The 17338-nt window shown below is 44.3% G+C and overlaps 1 protein-coding gene across 4 annotated transcripts; it reads left to right on the forward strand.

Annotated features, from left to right (window-relative positions):
• Positions 1-12272: 12272 nt before the first annotated feature.
• Positions 12273-17235, forward strand: LOC119317064 (protein FAR1-RELATED SEQUENCE 6-like). Of its 4 annotated transcripts, none has more exons than XM_037591459.1 (8): positions 12308-12442; positions 13818-13915; positions 14011-15839; positions 15959-15994; positions 16104-16217; positions 16452-16520; positions 16618-16782; positions 16879-17235. In XM_037591459.1, exons 2-7 carry the CDS (start codon positions 13840-13842, stop codon positions 16744-16746), a joined length of 2253 nt encoding a protein of 750 aa, XP_037447356.1. In that variant the 5' UTR covers positions 12308-12442; positions 13818-13839; the 3' UTR covers positions 16747-16782; positions 16879-17235. The 4 variants fall into 4 exon arrangements, with proteins under 4 accessions (XP_037447354.1, XP_037447356.1, XP_037447355.1 ...); XM_037591460.1 differs by lacking the exon at positions 12308-12442 and adding an exon at positions 13280-13462; XM_037591457.1 differs by having other exon boundaries at positions 12273-12442; positions 13818-15839.
• The last annotated feature ends 103 nt before the right edge of the window (positions 17236-17338 follow it).

Here is a 17338-nt window from a genome sequence, read left to right on the forward strand (position 1 = left end):
TTCAAAAAAAAAATCCTACGCACACGCAAGATCATGGTGATGCATAGCAACGAGAGAGCAGAGTATCGTCCATGTACCCTCGTAAGCGGAAGTGTTATGAGAACGCGGTTGATGTAGTCGTACGTCTTCACGATCTGACCGATCCAAGTACCGAACGTATGGCACCTTCGAGTTCAGCACACATTCAGCTCGATGACGTCCCACGAACTCCGATCCAGCAGAGCTTCACAAGAGAGTTCCGTCAACACGACAACGTGATGACGATGATGATGTTGCTACCAATGCAGGGCTTCACCTAAGCACCACTACGATATGATCGAGGTGGATTATGGTGGAGGGGGGCACCGCACACGGCTTGGAACAATCAACTTGTGTCTATGGGGGGGCCATGGCCACGTATATAAAGGAGCAAGGGGAGGGGGTGGCGGCCTCATAGGGTGCGCCCCAAGGGGGAAATCATACTCCTACTAGGAGTAGGTTCCCCCTTTCCTAGTCCAACTAGGAGGGGAAGGAAAGAGGAGGAGAGGAGAATGAAAGAGGGGGTCGGCCCCCAAAGCCCTAAACCAATTTGGTTTGGGCCTAGGGGGCGCACCCCACACTTCCTTGCTGCCCTCTATTTCCATTAAAGCCCACGAAGGCCCATTGACCCTCTCGGTGAATTCTCGTAACTCTCCCGTACTCTGAAAAATACCCGAATCACTCGGAACCTTTCCGATGTCCGAACATAGTCATCAAATATATCGACCTTTACGTCTCGACCATTTCGAGACTCCTCATCATGTCCCCGATCTCATCCGAGACTCCAAACTACCTTCTGTACATCAAAACACATAAACTCATAATACCGATCGTCACCGAACGTTAAGCGTGCGGACCCTACGGGTTCGAGAACTATGTAGACATGACTGAGACTCGTCTCCGATCAATAACCAATAGCGGAACCTGGATGCTCATATTGGCTCCTACATATTCTACGAAAAATTTTATCTGTCAAACCGCATAACAACATGTGTTGTTCCCTATGTCATCGATATGTTACTTGCCCGAGATTCGATCGTCGGTATCCTCATACCTAGTTCAATCTCATTACCGGCCAGTCTCTTTACTCGTTCCATAATGCATCATCCCGCAACTAACTCATTAGTCACAATGCTTGCAAGGCTTATAGTGATGTGCATTACCGAGAGGGCCCAGAGATACCTCTCCGACAATCGGAATGACAAATCCTAATCTCGATCTATGCCAACTCAACAAGCACCATCGGAGACACCTGTAGAGCACCTTTATAATCACCCAGTTATGTTGTGACGTTTGGTAGCACACAAAGTGTTCCTCCGGTACTCGGGAGTTGCATAATCTCATAGTCATAGGAACATGTATAAATCATGAAGAAAGCAGTAGCAACAAACTAAACGATCATCGTGCTAAGCTAACAGAATGGGTCAAGTAAATCACATCATTCTCTAATGATGTGATCCCATTAATCAAATGACAACTCATGTCTATGGTTAGGAAACTTAACCATCTTTGATTCAACGAGCTAGTCAAGTAGAGGCATACTAGTGACACTCTGTTTGTCTATGTATTCACACATGTACTAAGTTTCTGGTTAATACAATTCTAGCCTGAATAATAAACATTTATCATGATATAAGGAAATAAATAATAACTTTATTTTTGCCTCTAGGGCATATTTCCTTCAGTCTCCCACTTGCAATAGAGTCAATAATCTAGTTCACATCTTTATGTGATTAGTTCACATCTCCATGTGACTAATACCCAAAGGGTTTACTAGAGTCAATAATCTAGTTCACATCGCTATGTGATTAACACCCAATGAGTGATCATGTTTTGCTTGTGAGAGAAGTTTAGTATATGGCTCTGTAACATTCAGATCCGTATGTATTTACCAAATTTCTATGTCTACAATGCTCTGCATGGAGCTACTCTAGCTAATTGCTCCCACTTTCAATATGTATCTAGATTGAGAGTTAGAGTCATCTAGATCGATGTATAAAACTTGCATCGATGTAACTCTTTACGACGAACTCTTTTATCACCTCCATAACCGAGAAATATTTCCTTAGTCCTATAAGGATAATTTTGACCGCTGTCCAGTGATCTACTCCTAGATCACTGTTGTACTCCCTTGCCAGAATCATGCTAAGGTATACAATAGGATTGGTAAACAACATATCATATTTTATAGAACCTATGACTGAGGCATAGGGAATGACTTTTCATTCTCTTTCTATTTTCTGCTGTGGTCGGGTTTTGAGTCTTTACTCACCTTCACACCTTGCAACATAGGCAAGAACTCCTTCTTTGACTGTTCCATTTTGAACTACTTCAAAATCTTATCAAGGTATGTACTCATTGAAAAAACTTATCACGCGTCTTGATCTATCTCTATAGATCTTGATGCTTAATGTGTAAGCAGCTTCATCGAGGTCTTTCTTTGAAAAAACTCCTTTCAAATACTCCTTTATGCTTTCCAAAAAATTCTACAATCTTTCCGATCAACAATATGTCATTCACATATACTTATCAGAAATGTTGTAGCGCTCCCACTCACTTTCTTGTAAATACAGGCTTCGCCGCAAGTCTGTATAAAACCATATGCTTTGATCACTTTACCAAAGCATACATCCCAACTCCGAGATTCTTGCACCGGTCCATAGATGGATCGTTGGAGCTTGCTCACTTTGCTAGCACCTTTAGGATCGACAAAACCTTCTGATTGCATCATATACAACTCTTCTTTAAGAAATCCATTAAGGAATGCAGTTTTGACATCCATTTGCCAGATTTCATAAAATGCGGCAACTGCTAATATGATTCGGACAGAATTTTAAGCATCGATGCGAGTGAGAAAATATCATCGTAGTCAACACCTTGAACTTGTCGAAAACATTTTGCGACAATTCGAGCTTTGTAGATAGTAACACTACTATCAGCGTCCGTCTTCCTCTTGAAGATCCATTTATTCTTAATGACTCACCGATCATCGGGCAAGTCAATCAAAGTCCATACTTTGTTCTCATACATGGATCCCATCTCAGATTTCATGGCCTCAAGCCATTTTGCTGAATCTGGGCTCATCATCGCTTCCTCATAGTTCGTAGGTTCGTCATGGTCTAGTAACATGACTTCCAAAAAGGATTACCGTACCGCTCTGGTGCGGACCATACTCTGGTTGTCCTATGAGGTTCGGTAGTAACTTGATCTGAAGTTACATGATCATCATCATTAGCTTCCTCACTAATTGGTGTAGAGATCACTAGAACTGATTTCTGTGATGAACTACTTTCCAATTCGGGAGAAGGTACAATTACCTCATCAAGTTCTACATTCCTCCCACTCACTTCTTTCAAGAGAAACTCCTTCTCTAGAAAGGATCCACTTTTAGCAACAAAGATCTTGCCTTTGGATCTGTGATAGAAGGTGTACCCAACAGTTTCCTTTGGGTATTCTATGAAGACACATTTCTCCGATTTGGGTTTGAGCTTATCAGGTTGAAACTTTTTCACATAAGAATTGCAGCCTGAAACTTTAAGAAACGACAGCTCAGGTTTCTAGCCAAACCACAGTTCATATGGTGTCGTCTCAACGGATTTAGATGGTGCCCTATTTAACGTGAATGCAGCTGTCTCTAATGCATAACCCCAACATGATAGTGATAAATCGGTAAGAGACATCATAGATCGCACCATATCTAATAAAGTACGGTTATGACGTTCGGACGCACCATTACGCTGTGGTGTTCCAGGTGGCGTGAGTTGCGAAACTATTCAGCATGGTTTCAAATGAAGACCAAACTCGTAACTCAAATATTCTCCTCCACAATCAGATCGCAGAAACTTTATTTTCTTGTTACGATGATTTTCCACTTCACTCTGAAATTCTTTGAACTTTTCAAATGTTTAAGACTTATGTTTCATCAAGTAGATATACCCATATCTGCTCAAATCATCTGTGAAGGTCAGAAAATAACGATACCCGCCGCGAGCCTCAACACTCATCGGGCCGCATACATCAGTATGTATTATTTCCAATAAGTCATTTGCTCGCTCCATTGTTCCGGAGAACGGAGTCTTAGTCATCTTGCCCATGAGGCATGGTTCGCAAGCATCAAGTGATTCCAAAAACCCATCAACATTGAGTTTCTTCATGCGCTTTACACCAATATGACCTAAACGGCGGTGCCACAAATAAGTTGCACTATCATTATTAACATTGCATCTTTTGGCTTCAATATTATGAATATGTGTATCACTACGATCGAGATTCAATAAACCATTCACCTTGAGTGTATGACCATTGAAGGTTTTATTCATGTAAACAGAACAATAATTATTCTTTGACTTTAAATGAATAACCATATTACAATAAACATGATCAAATCATATTCATGCTTAACGCAAACACCAAATAACATTTATTTAGGTTCAACACTAATCCCGAAAGTATAGGGAGTGTGCGATGATGATCATATCAATCTTGGAACCACTTCCAACACACATCGTCACTTCACCCTTAACTAGTCTCTGTTCATTCCGCAACTCCTATTTCAAGTTACTAATCTCAGCAACTAAACTAGTATCAAATACTGAGGGGTTTCTATAAACACTAGTAAAGTACACATTAATAACATGTATATCAAATATACCTTTGTTCACTTTGCCATCCTTCTTATCCGCCAAATACTTGGGGCAGTTCTATTTCCAGTGACCAGTCCCTTTGCAGTAGAAGCACTTAGTCTCGGGCTTAGGTCTAGACTTGGGCTTCTTCACTTGAGCACCAACTTGCTTTGCCGTTCTTCTTGAAGTTCCCCTTCTTCCCTTTGCCCTTTTCTTGAAACTAGTGGTCTTGTCAACCATCAACACTTGATGCTTTTATTGATTTCTACCTTCATCGATTTCAGCATCACGAAGAGCTTGAGAATCGTTTCCGTTATCCCTTGCATATTATAGTTCATCACGAAGTTCCAGTAACTTGGTGATAGTGACTAGAGAACTCTGTCAAATCACTAGCTTATCTGGAAGATTAACTCCCACTTGATTCAAGTGATTGTAGTACTCAGACATTCTGAGCACATGCTCACTAGCTGAGCTATTCTCCTCCATCTTGTAGGCAAAGTGCTTGTTAAAGGTCTCATACCTTTCGACATGGGCATGAGTCTGAAATACTAATTTCAACTCTTGGAACATCTCATATGCTCTATGGCGTTCAAAACGTCTTTGAAGCCCCGATTGTAAGCCGTAAATCATGGTGCACTAAACTATCAAGTAGTCATCATATCGAGCTCGCCAAACGTTCATAATGTATGGATCTGCTCCTGCAATCGGTCTGTCACCTAGCGGTGCATCAAGGACATAATTCTTCTATGCAACAATGAGGATAACCCTTAGATCACGGATCCAATCTGCATCATTGCTACTAACATATTTCAACTTAGTTTTCTCTAGGAACATATCAAAAATAAAACAGGGGAGCTAAACGCGAGCTATTGATCTACAACATAGATATGCTAATACTATCAGGACTAAGTTCATGATAAATTAAGAATCAACTAGTAACGGCAAGCAATATGTATATACTCACACCCACAACTCCTTTGTGTTCTACTCGTGCATATAACATCTATGCATAAATCTGGCTCGGATGCCACTGTTGGGGAACGTAATAATTTCAAAAAAAATTCCTACGCACACGCAAGATCATGGTGATGCATAGCAACGAGAGAGAAGAGTATCGTCCACATACCCTCGTAGACTATAAGCGGAAGCGTTATGAGAACGCGGTTGATGTAGTCGTACGTCTTCACGATCCGACCGATCCAAGTACTGAACGTACGGCACCTCCGAGTTCAGCACACGTTCAACTCGATGACGTCCCACGAACTCCGATCCAGCAGAGCTTCACAGGAGAGTTCCGTCAACATGACGGCGTGATGACGGTGATGATGTTGCTACCGACGCAGGTCTTTGCCTAAGCACCGCTACGATATGATCGAGGTGGATTATGGTGGAGGGGGGCACCACACGGCTTGGAGCAATCAACGTGTGTCTATGGGGTGCCCCCTGGCCACGTATATAAAGGAACAAGGGGAGGGGGCCGGCGGCCTCATAGGGTGCGCCCCAAGGGGGAAATCCTACTCCTACTAGGAGTAGGTTCCCCCTTTCCTAGTCCAACTAGGAGGGGAAGGAAAGTGGGGGAGAGGAGAAGGAAAGAGGGGGCCGGCCCCCAAAGCCCTAAACCAATTCAGTTTGGGCCTAGGGGGCGCACCCCACACTTCCTTGCTGCCCTCTATTTCCACTAAAGCCCACAAAGGCCCATTGATCCTCCCGGTGAATTCTCGTAACTCTTCGGTACTCCGAAAAATACCCGAATCACTCAGAACCTTTCCGATGTCCGAATATAGTCGTCCAATATATCGATCTTTACGTATCGACCATTTCGAGACTCCCTGTCATATCCCCGATCTCATCCGGAACTCCGAACTAACTTCGGTACATCAAAACACATAAACTCATAATACCGATCGTCACCGAACGTTAAGCGTGCGGACCCTACAGGTTCGAGAACTATGTAGACATGATCGAGACTCATCTCCGGTCAATAACCAATAGCGGAACCTGGATGCTCATATTGGCTCCTACATATTCTACGAAGATTTTTATCGGTCAAACCGCATAACAACATACGTTGTTCCCTTTGTCATCGGTATGTTACTTGCCCGAGATTCGATCGTCGGTATCCTCATACCTAGTTCAATCTTGTTACCGGCAAGTCTCTTTACTCGTTCCGTACTGCATCATCGCGCAACTAACTCATTAGTCACAATGCTTGCAAGGCTTATAGTGATGTGCATTACCGAGAGGGCCCAGAGATACCTCTCCGACAATCGGAGTGATAGATCCTAATCTCGATCTATGCCAACTCAACAAGCACCATCAGAGACACCTGTAGAGCACCTTTATAATCACCCAGTTACGTCGTGATGTTTGATAGCACATAAAGTGTTCCTCCGATACTCGGGAGTTGCATAATCTCATAGTCACAGGAACATGTATAAGTCATGAAGAAAGCAGTAGCAACAAACTAAACGATGATCGTGCTAAGCTAACGGAATGGGTCAAGTCAATCACATCATTCTCTAATGATGTGATCCCGTTAATCAAATGACAACTCGTGTCTATGGCTAGGAAACTTAACCATCTTTGATTCAACGAGCTAGTCAAGTAGAGGCATACTAGTGACACTCTGTTTGTCTATGTATTCACACATGTACTAAGTTTCCGGTTAATACAATTCTAGCATGAATAATAAACATTTATCATGATATAAGGAAATAAATAATAACTTTATTTTTTTCCTCTAGGGCATATCTCCTTCATCAACACCCGACATGACCACGGCCCGATAGTATAGCATGGCAGACTGACAAGAATGTAGGGCCACTGATGATAAACTAGCATCCTATACTAAGCATTTAGGATTGCAAGTGAGGTATCAACAACTATAGCAACAATGACAGGCTATGCATCAGAATAGGATTAATGGAAAGCAGTAACATGCTACACTACTTTGATGCAAGCAGTAAAGAGAAGAATAGGTGATATCTGGTGATCAAGGGGGGGCTTGCCTGGTTGCTCTGGTAAGTAGGGGTCGTCAACAACGTAGTCGACCGGGGCACCAGCAGCGGCGTCAGCCTCGTAGTCTACCGAAGAGAAGAGGGGGAAGAAACAATGAATACAATGCAAACAGATGCATAACGATGCATGATATGACAAGTAACGGTGCCAGGTGTGCCCTAACACGGTAGGAGGTGATACCGGCGAAGGGGGAAAACATCCGGGAAAGTTGCGTGTTCGCTATGTTAGGGATGTGTGGCGGACGAACGGGCTGCGTATCCGGATTCATCTCATCGTTCTGAGCAACTTTCATGTACAAAGTTTCTCCATCCGAGTTACGGGTTATTTTATATTAATTTTTAAAGTTTTAATTCATTTTTGGAATTAACAGAATTAATTTAATTCAAAATTCAGTTTATGATGTCAGCATGACGTCAGCGGTCAACAGTCAGTTGACTTGGTCAAACTGACGCGTGGGTCCTATTTGTCATAGGCTTAGGTTAACTAAATTGTTTTAGTTAATTAAATAGGTGATTAGGTTAACTAATTATGCTTAAATTAAGTTAATTATTATTATTATTTTTAATTATGTATTTTTTATCTCTTTTTTAAAAAACGTTCTAGAGGCGGGGCCCTCCTGTCATTGACCCAGGGGGCCTAGCGGATCGGGCGCTAGCGGGGCCACGGGCGCCAGCCCATCTGGGCGCTGGCGGGGACGCCCGTCGGGGCAGGATCAAGCGCCAATCGCGGCCATGGCGGGGCGCTGCCCCGAGCGACGCGCGCGGGCGCTGGGGTGGAGTGTTGTCGGCACGACGGCAACGGGAGGCGCCAGCAGCGGCGGTGCTGGAAGGCAGTAGACAGGCGCGGCGCGGAGCGGGGCATGTGCGGGAGGAGGGAGCCGGAGTGGCCAGAGTGGCGCGGTGTGTGTGCGCGCGCGCGAGCGATGCGCGGCGAGGGAGAGGCGAGCGCGAGGCATGCGGGGTGGTGGCCAGCGATGGGCGTAGGCAGAAGCAGCGGCGGCAGCAGCCAGTCATGGAGCTAGCAGCGCAGTAGGGGAGCATGCTAGCGGACGGTGGCGGGGGCGCGCGGCGCAGGTCGCGGCAGTAGCAGCAAATGGGGCGGCGGGCGAGGCGCGTCGGGAACGGGCGCCGCATCACAGTCGTGCGTGAGCAGTAGCAGTGCAGGGGAGCGGGCAGCGGCCGGAGCCAGTCACCAATGGCGATGGCGTCGAGTAGAGGCGGCCGCCGGAGCTCGGATCAGGTGGGTTCGCGGCCACGGCCTTGCACGTTGCAGGCGGGGCGAGGGAATGGACGGTCCTACGGGCGCGGGCAGGGGTTAGCCGGAGCGATGGCTGCGGCAACGCCGGCTTCAAGATGGGCGGCGACCGGAGTGGGTGTGGGTGTGGGCTCGCACGGGAGGGACGGCGCGGGCGCGGGTGAAAAGGGGGGGAAGGGGAGGGGCGTAGGGCAATGGCAGCGGGGCTTGAGGTGGGGGAGGCGGGAACGACGGCGACGATGGGGACGAGGTGGTCGAGGTGGAAAGGCTCCGGCGATGTGGTCCTCCAGTCGACGGCGGTTGGCGTCGAGGTGGGCTCGGGATCGCTCCCTCGATCCAGATCGGATCGAGAGGGGGGGAGCGACATGGGAGAGGGAAAGTGGGGCGACAGGTTTCATGGTAGTGGGGGGAAATGGGCGCGGCTGGTGGGCCGGCCTGGCAGCCTGGTGGCCTGCTGGGCCGTGGCCAAGTGGGGGAAGCCCTTTTCTCTTTATTATATTTTTTTTCGTTTCCTTTTATTTTTTGTATTTTATTTCTTTTCTGTTTTATTTTGTTCCTCACTTTATTAGTTTTGTAAAGTACAAAAATGATCCCTAAATTAGTACTACCACTAAACTCAGTGCCATAAAAAGTTTAACCCATAAATAGAATATTTTAACACTTTATCAATTATAAAAGGCATTTCAAAAATTGTTTTTGCTATTATTTTATTCATCTTCGAGTATTTAAAGACTTTATAAAAGTGTGGTTTCTTCACCATAATTACCTATGCATTATTTGGCACAATCCGAACATTTTAGTTTTATTGTTTGAAATTTTTTATTGTTTGACTCGATTTTGAGTTTGAATTTGAATCAGTTTCGAATCAACGCGAGTTTATCAACAGTAATCGAGGTGACGTGGTGTCATTAGCGGAGTTTTACTGTAGCTTAATTATTCGGGAATTACACTGGCCATATCCGCGGATTTCATAGGCAGGAGCAGGGGGGAGCCCTTCTGGGAGCAAGCGCATGAAAAGTTTCACGCATGAAATCACATTGCGCCCTACGACATGTACATCATTCAACCACGCAATGTGAGATCATTGTCGTATCGTTGGCACCCTATCCAGATCAGCGTCATCAAGTTTTGAAACGTGGCTCGTCAGCTCGAGGCAAGGTGACCATTACACGCGGCAGATGACGAGATCGTAAGTTTTACTTTCCCTTGCTCAAGTTGTTGATTGATTAATTCACTCATTGTTGGTCTACACATTATATGTAGCCCGCACGTGCCGCCGTTGTGTACCACAGGACAGGGGGCGACCATTTACGTGCACACACTATTGGATGAAGCTGAATGGGGAGTATGTGTGGAACGACAAGATCCGTTCATGAAGAACTTGTTGGACATCCGGGATCTAGTCGAATTAGAGACTTGTACTGACTTAATTTGCATGCTATGTATGAATGATTTGTGTTGTTTTCTATCCAAAACTTTGATGAATATTGGCTGCTATGCATGAATTTCATTTGGTTAGTTAAAATGAGGTTTAAAATGTATGCAACTACAGTTGGATGGCGTCTTCCCGCATCTGTGTCCGTGGATTAGTCCTTCCCTGTTTGCGGACGGACGCGGGAGAAAATTTGCGGATTGCTATCGGAGATGCCCTTAGATCATTTTCGGTGACAGTGACTGCCACAAACTGGGCCTGCCCGAGGTAGCCCCTCGACATCTTTGATATTTGATCGATTTTAGGTGACGCAATTGAGCGTCACAAGCATGGGCATATTCGATGACAGTTTACTGTCGAATGGGTCACTCTTTGAATATATAGAAAAATAAATAATTGTTTTTGTAGCTAACTTATTTTGTGCATGTCCTTTGTTAATAGCTGAAAATTGCTTGGAATATGGATCTTTTGGTTTCCCTTGTAAAAAGGGAATTGGGAATGGTGATACAACGACTTAAGGCTTGGTTATGAATTCGTGTATGCAAGTGTTGATGTGCTTTGTATTGGAGAGACCATGATAACAATACTCATTGTCGTGAGTGTGGAACGTCAAGGTGACACGAATACGGAAAGAGAAAGATTTCTCGTAAGGTGCTTCGATACTTTTCGATAATCCTATCAAAGAAAAGTAAAACAGAGATAGGTTTTCAACCGGGGTTACATATAGGAATATATAACAAAATCCAATGCAATCATCACTTGTAGCAAAATAGTTTTTGCACTATATCTAAGAAAATAGAGACATATCTTCTAGTACTATTCTTATGGATACTCGCTCAAGATGTTGAGAACCACCTTGATTAGAAGATCACTACTACAAAATCCAGATAGCACTGACCCCTCGTCACTGACCGGCAACCACAGAGGTGTCACTGATGAGCTTCATCACCGACGGGCCAACAAAGGCGCGTTTGTGATGAGCCACTGTTGGTTAGCTGGAACTGTTAACACAGACTCGAGAGCAATTGGTCGGTCAATGATGAGGTCCTCTTTCACTGTTGCACGGTCGACATGTCGTCATACACAGATGTCAGATTTGGCATATCAGTGATATTCCTTAATCACTAACCCCGCCCCCCAATAAGTGGCGGGTCATTGTTGTCTATTCAACTTTGTCCTCTTCTTCTTCGCGCGGCAACAAACGAGAATGTGAAATGGGGTATGAATGTTTTCACGCCTCCTCGATCACCAGTGTGCTTGTTTGGCTAGCGGTGTGTGGGTTCTCAATGAGTATGCATTGAACCGGCGACGATCCCACGACGGCAACCGCTCTCCGTGCGCATTTTCCACGACACCATTGAAAGTAAATTGAAGAAAAATCAAAATATTCAAAAAAAATTACAAGAAACATTTATGAGTGTTTCATCTTAATGCAAATTTTCATGATGAAACAACATTTGTGGAGGTCAACAAAAAATACAAAATTGATATTCCAAAATGCTTCTAAAAATAGCCTTTTTAGAGCATCGGCCTTTTTGTCTAACCTCAACGAATGTCATTCCATCATGAAAATTTGCACGCAGACGAAACATTCCTTAATGTTTATCACAAAAAATTAAGAATTTTTATTTTCTTCCTCGCAAAAAAAGGAATTTTTATATTCTTCCTCGCAAAAAAAGAAATTTTTATATTCTTCACTATTTTTTAAGACTTTACTGTTCACCCATGTGAGCCCGGAATTATAAACTTCATAACTCTTGTGGTTTTTCTCACTCGAAGTCGAAGATACGGGGATTGGCATCTCTTCCGGTCGCCGTCGCTCGCGGCCTCGTCCCGAACCGGTTGTTATTTCGGCTGGTTAATAACGGAGAAACCGAACCGACCGAACCGGAGGCATAACCCAATGCCCACCGGGGCCCTTCTTCAGGTGCGTGTCTAATTCATTTGTCACCAAAATTTACACCCGTCATCTTCCCCACCCGCTCCCAAACCCTAGCCGACCTCGCCGGCGGTGGGCTCTCAGACGATGGAGACGGAGGGGGCGGTCCCCCCGCCCAAGAATCCTCGCCGCCCCCGGCGCCGCGACCTCAACGCACTGGTACTCCCCGATCGACCCCATCTCTTCCTGTTCCTCTATATCTTTTAGCGGCTTGTGATCCTGAGAATTTGATGTGCGGAAGTGCGGGAGAGAGGGTCCAGGATTACTACGTGATTTCTGAGGGTTTAGGTGTCACCTGGAGAAGAAAGCTTAGGATTTCATGGGGTTTTAGGGTTTTTACATGAGTACGGATGCCGAGTTTGCGGTGGTTCAGACGCCTGCAAAGAAGTTGGATGTCGAGTTTGGAGCTCATAGCATCATTTGTTATTCTGTTGGCAATGACTTGTATTAGACTTTATTTTTGTGGATCAGCGTGGCATTTTGGTTTTCTTGAGAGGGCGATACGTTCCACCCATAATTCTGTTCATTCTTGAGGGCTGGAAGTTCCGTTTTGGGAAACCATTTCCCTCTTCCAGTAAGCTGGAATTTTGCTTCAGAGCTACTCTCCCAGTCCCTTTTTATCGGCAATAATTATCACGTCAACTGTTCTGCAATTCCATCAATTAGGTGGACCGAATAAATAAAGCTAGGTCATCTGGCATAAAAAAAGGGACATTAATCTGTAGCGTCCATGAAGCGTTTCAGTGGGGCAAATTTGGAAGAGGTCCTCATAAGGCAAATTGTGCCTAACAATTCCAGACAAATCTGAGGCAAAGCTAACACCTAAGGAGAAATTAACACCTATAAAAGGGATGGAGGGAGTACTAATATTAGGATGACTGTACTTGGATGATTGCTAGAGTATTTTACGATATGACAAACAAAGTGCTAGTGTCATGCTATCCTGAAATCCTAAATTTAGAATGTATTTGTAGTTACCGATGCCACTTTGATGCTGTAGAAGATAATTTTGCGGTTGAAACGGTTTCCTGAGGGCATGTACATGCAAGGTGCTTATTAATGACCGCGTGAAGAGAGAGAATATAGCCACATCATTAAGCACCTGGAGCATGTAATTCATCTACGGAACTACTGCACGTCCAATACTTGGTGTCCGACCTTGCTATGATGGTCAATCCAGTGAGTCTGCTGTACCTTGCCCCGTGCATCGATGGTCGGATCTGCCGCATCTTATAAAAATCAGATGGAAAACATCGTATGTATAGCAACACTCTTTCATCTACTCTAGAATATTTAAGCTCAGCTTTCTAGGTGCTTGAATGGTTTATTTTATGCTATTAATTAGTATAAGTACTCCCTCTGATTTTGGAATGGTAGAAGTACTAATTAAATTCATAAGAACCTCTTGGTACATAATCAAGCACACATCCTTTCAAATAAGCACCAATATGCTATCCTATGTGTCTAGAAAAATCTGGTTTATCCTGCTAAGCACTTGTGTTGTACATGTTCTGATGGTAGTTTTCTTATTCAGGATCCATATTTAGAGGAATCTGATGGACAGGACATTGGCATTCCAGAAGTTGGCATGGTGTTCAATAACCACATGGAGGTCAACCGATTCTACCGTAGGTATGCCCGTCGTGTTGGTTTTGGTGTCTCGGTTAGGAGGTCCTCGTTCTCACAAGAAGGCACCTGCTTATATCTCGAGCTGATGTGCTGTAAAGGAGGGCGTCCACGTTATGAGCCTAAGTTCAGGAAGCGGGCCTCATCAACCACCAATTGCCCAGCAAGGATCCGTGTGAAGTTATGGGGAGACAAATTGTTGCATGTAGAGTTGGCAAACCTTGATCACAATCATCCTGTGAGCCCAGCAATGGCAAGGTTCTTGAACTCTTATAAGCAGCTTTCTGGCCCTGCGAAGAGGCGGCTGCGTATGGGTGGACCTGGAGCTATGCCAGTTGAAGAGCCAAGCAAGATGCCTGTTGATAAGTTGGGTGCACTCGAGGAACTTCTGTTTGGAGAGAGCAAGAACCATAGTTTTGTTGAGAGGGGCCGTTTGAAGCTCCAACCTGGAGATTCAGAAGCACTTCGACTTTTCTTTACCCGAATGCAGGCCAAAAATGCAAACTTTTTCAATGTTATCGACTTGGATGATGAAGGCTGTGTCAGGAATGTTTTTTGGGCGGATGCATGGTCAAGAGCCATGTATGAGTATTATAATGACGCTATCACCCTTGACACTTCCTATGTGGTTAGTAAACATGATATGCCTCTTGTGACTTTTCTTGGGGTGAATCATCATGGCCAATCTGTCTTGTTGGGTTGTGGCCTGCTCTCTGATGAAACAGCAGAAACCTATACGTGGCTGTTTAAGGCGTGGGTAGCATGCATGTCTGGCAACCTTCCAAAGGCTATCATCACTGACCAATGCAGGGGCATCCAGAGTGCAGTTGCTGAGGTTGTTCCTGGAGTTCGCCATAGAATATGCTTGCATCAGATAATGAAGAAGGCGGCAGAGCAATTAAGTGGGCTATCAGAGTACAAAGCTATCAGCAAGGCATTGCAAAAGGCTGCATATGATTCTTTAACAGTAGATGAGTTTGAAGGTGAATGGAGTACTTTGATCACATACAATGGGCTTCAGGGTCATGACTGGTTAAGATCACTTTATGAGTGCAGATTTTCATGGGTTCCTATCTTTCTTAAAGATGCTTTTTGGGCAGGAATGTCTGCTACACAAAGAAGTGAAACTATCACTCCTTTCTTTGAAGGGTATGTTGATTTGAAAACCTCTTTGAAGCAATTTCTTGGTAAGTATGAGATGATTTTGCAGAGCAAATACGAGAAAGAAGCCCAAGCAGATTTTGAGACATTTCATAAGCAACGTCCACCTGTTTCAAAATTCTATATGGAAGAACAGCTCTCAAAGGTATACACCCATAACATGTTCAAGAAGTTGCAAGATGAGATTGAAGCCATTATGTACTGCCATGTATCTTTGATGAATGGTGATGGGCCCATCTCCACATTTAATGTCAAGGAATGTATTTTCCTTGAAGATGGTAAAAGGACTATGAGCAAGATTTTTGCAGTTACTTATAACACAGAGGAAAAGGATATAACTTGTATATGTGGAGGTTTCCAATTTAGCGGCATATTATGTAGGCATAGTCTCTCCGTGCTCAAGTTTCAACAGGTTCGTGAAGTTCCTTCACAGTATGTTCTTGATAGGTGGAAAAAGGATTTTAGACAGTTACATGTGATGGGACGACTTTCAAGTGATGTTGTTCCCGACAATCGTGTGGATAGATATGACTATTTGTCGATGAGATGCCTGCAGCTTGTTGACTCTGCAGTCCTGTCAGATAAGTATCGCCTTGCTTTGAGGCTGGTGAGAGAGGTTGAGAAGTTCTTATTAAATAGCAATACACATGATGATACACAGCCAAGGATCAAGTCTCGCATTCCTAAAGTAAAACCAAATACAGTGACTGGTCAAAATTTGGTGAATGTCGTTACTGACAATGGGAATGGTGGGCCCAAAGGACCAGAGGTACTGGTTCAACCTGTAATTAATCTCTTGGCAATATACATTCTTGCTTTTGATTGTTTATGGAAATTGTTTACTTGAACTGCTACCATCTGAAACCGTTCTTATTTTGCAAAACGCAGGCTTCTGCATCAGCGCAAGCATCACAAATCCAGAAGGTAGATTGGAATAAGCATCAGGACTTTTGGTGCAATACCACTTCATCAGTTGAAACATATAGCATAGTGGGTATATTGACTGCCTAATGTTTTTTACTTTTAACTGCAGGGAGTAGCAGAAAAGGCTGTAGTTCCTGCTGGTTACATTGGTGTGCCAGCTAACGTCCAGCAATTCATGGGCAATCAAGCTGCAATGCGCCCAAGTATTGTTTACATGGTTCCGGTACGTCAAAACATGGGTGACTTTATTATCAGCTAAAATGTCACATTGTACAAGTACCAATAGCACCAGAAAAGATTTCCAGCATATTCTGATGGCCTTTTTTACACCAACATTAGAGGCTCCATAGCCCATACTACTCTGGAACTTGCCCATCTCCATGATGCATGGTTCCTGAGTGCATCATTTCTGGAAACACGTGCCGTGAAGTTAACTCTTGCTTATATGAAATTTCAGAGTGGCGTTGACCCTCAGGCATTTGGAAATGGTGTTTTGATGCCAGTGATGTACCAGCAGATGTTCCAGGTTTGTGTTTACGTGTATTAGCAGCAAGTTCATGCATTCTTCTCCCACTTTGGCCGGACCATTCATGTGTGGTATACAATGTTATGGATGCATGTAGATACCTCAGCAGCCAAACGGAGCCGCGCAAGACACATTAGCAAACGGTAAAAGGAAGCGACCCCGTGCCCAGAAGCCAACAGAGACATCTCATCAGTCAAATGGAACCTCAGGACCTGCAGCTGGCTAAGGGCACTCTTCCCATTTAAATCAGAATTCACAACAGGTTTTTTCCTCATTGGGACTCCTGTTTCGCTTTGCGCCATTATTTGTTGAGGTGTTGACAGTAATGGCCTGATGGTCGCGTTTTGGGACATCCCAGGAGTTGGTAAATATGCAGAGAAAGAGGAGTCCTGATGCCAAGAGGAATCTTGTGTAGGCATGCCAGCAGTGAGAAGCGCGCACCTCGACGATCGCAGGCGGTGACCCTCAAGCATTTGTGCGGCCCGGTGCCATCTTCATTTGGGTCATGCTGCTTCAGTCCTGCCATGTGTAGAAGACAGTTATCTTTTGATTGATGTCGATTCCAGCAACATTAGCAACATCTAATCTCCTGCGCCGAGTGTGGCTGTGGCTCTTGTTGAGGGCATGTAAATGATTTTTCTTAACCGATCATGTAAATGATTTTGCTGAATGAGCCCTATCCTGTCATGATCCCGGTGCATCATGTTGCTTTGAATCGTCAAGTGGTTGTACAATATTGTACTCCCTCTGTAAACTAATATAAGAACGTTTAGATAACTAATGTAGTAATCTAAACGCTCTTATATTAATTTACGGAG

The sequence above is a fragment of the Triticum dicoccoides genome, chromosome 6A (assembly GCF_002162155.2).
Source record: "Triticum dicoccoides isolate Atlit2015 ecotype Zavitan chromosome 6A, WEW_v2.0, whole genome shotgun sequence".
NCBI lineage: Eukaryota > Viridiplantae > Streptophyta > Magnoliopsida > Poales > Poaceae > Triticum > Triticum dicoccoides.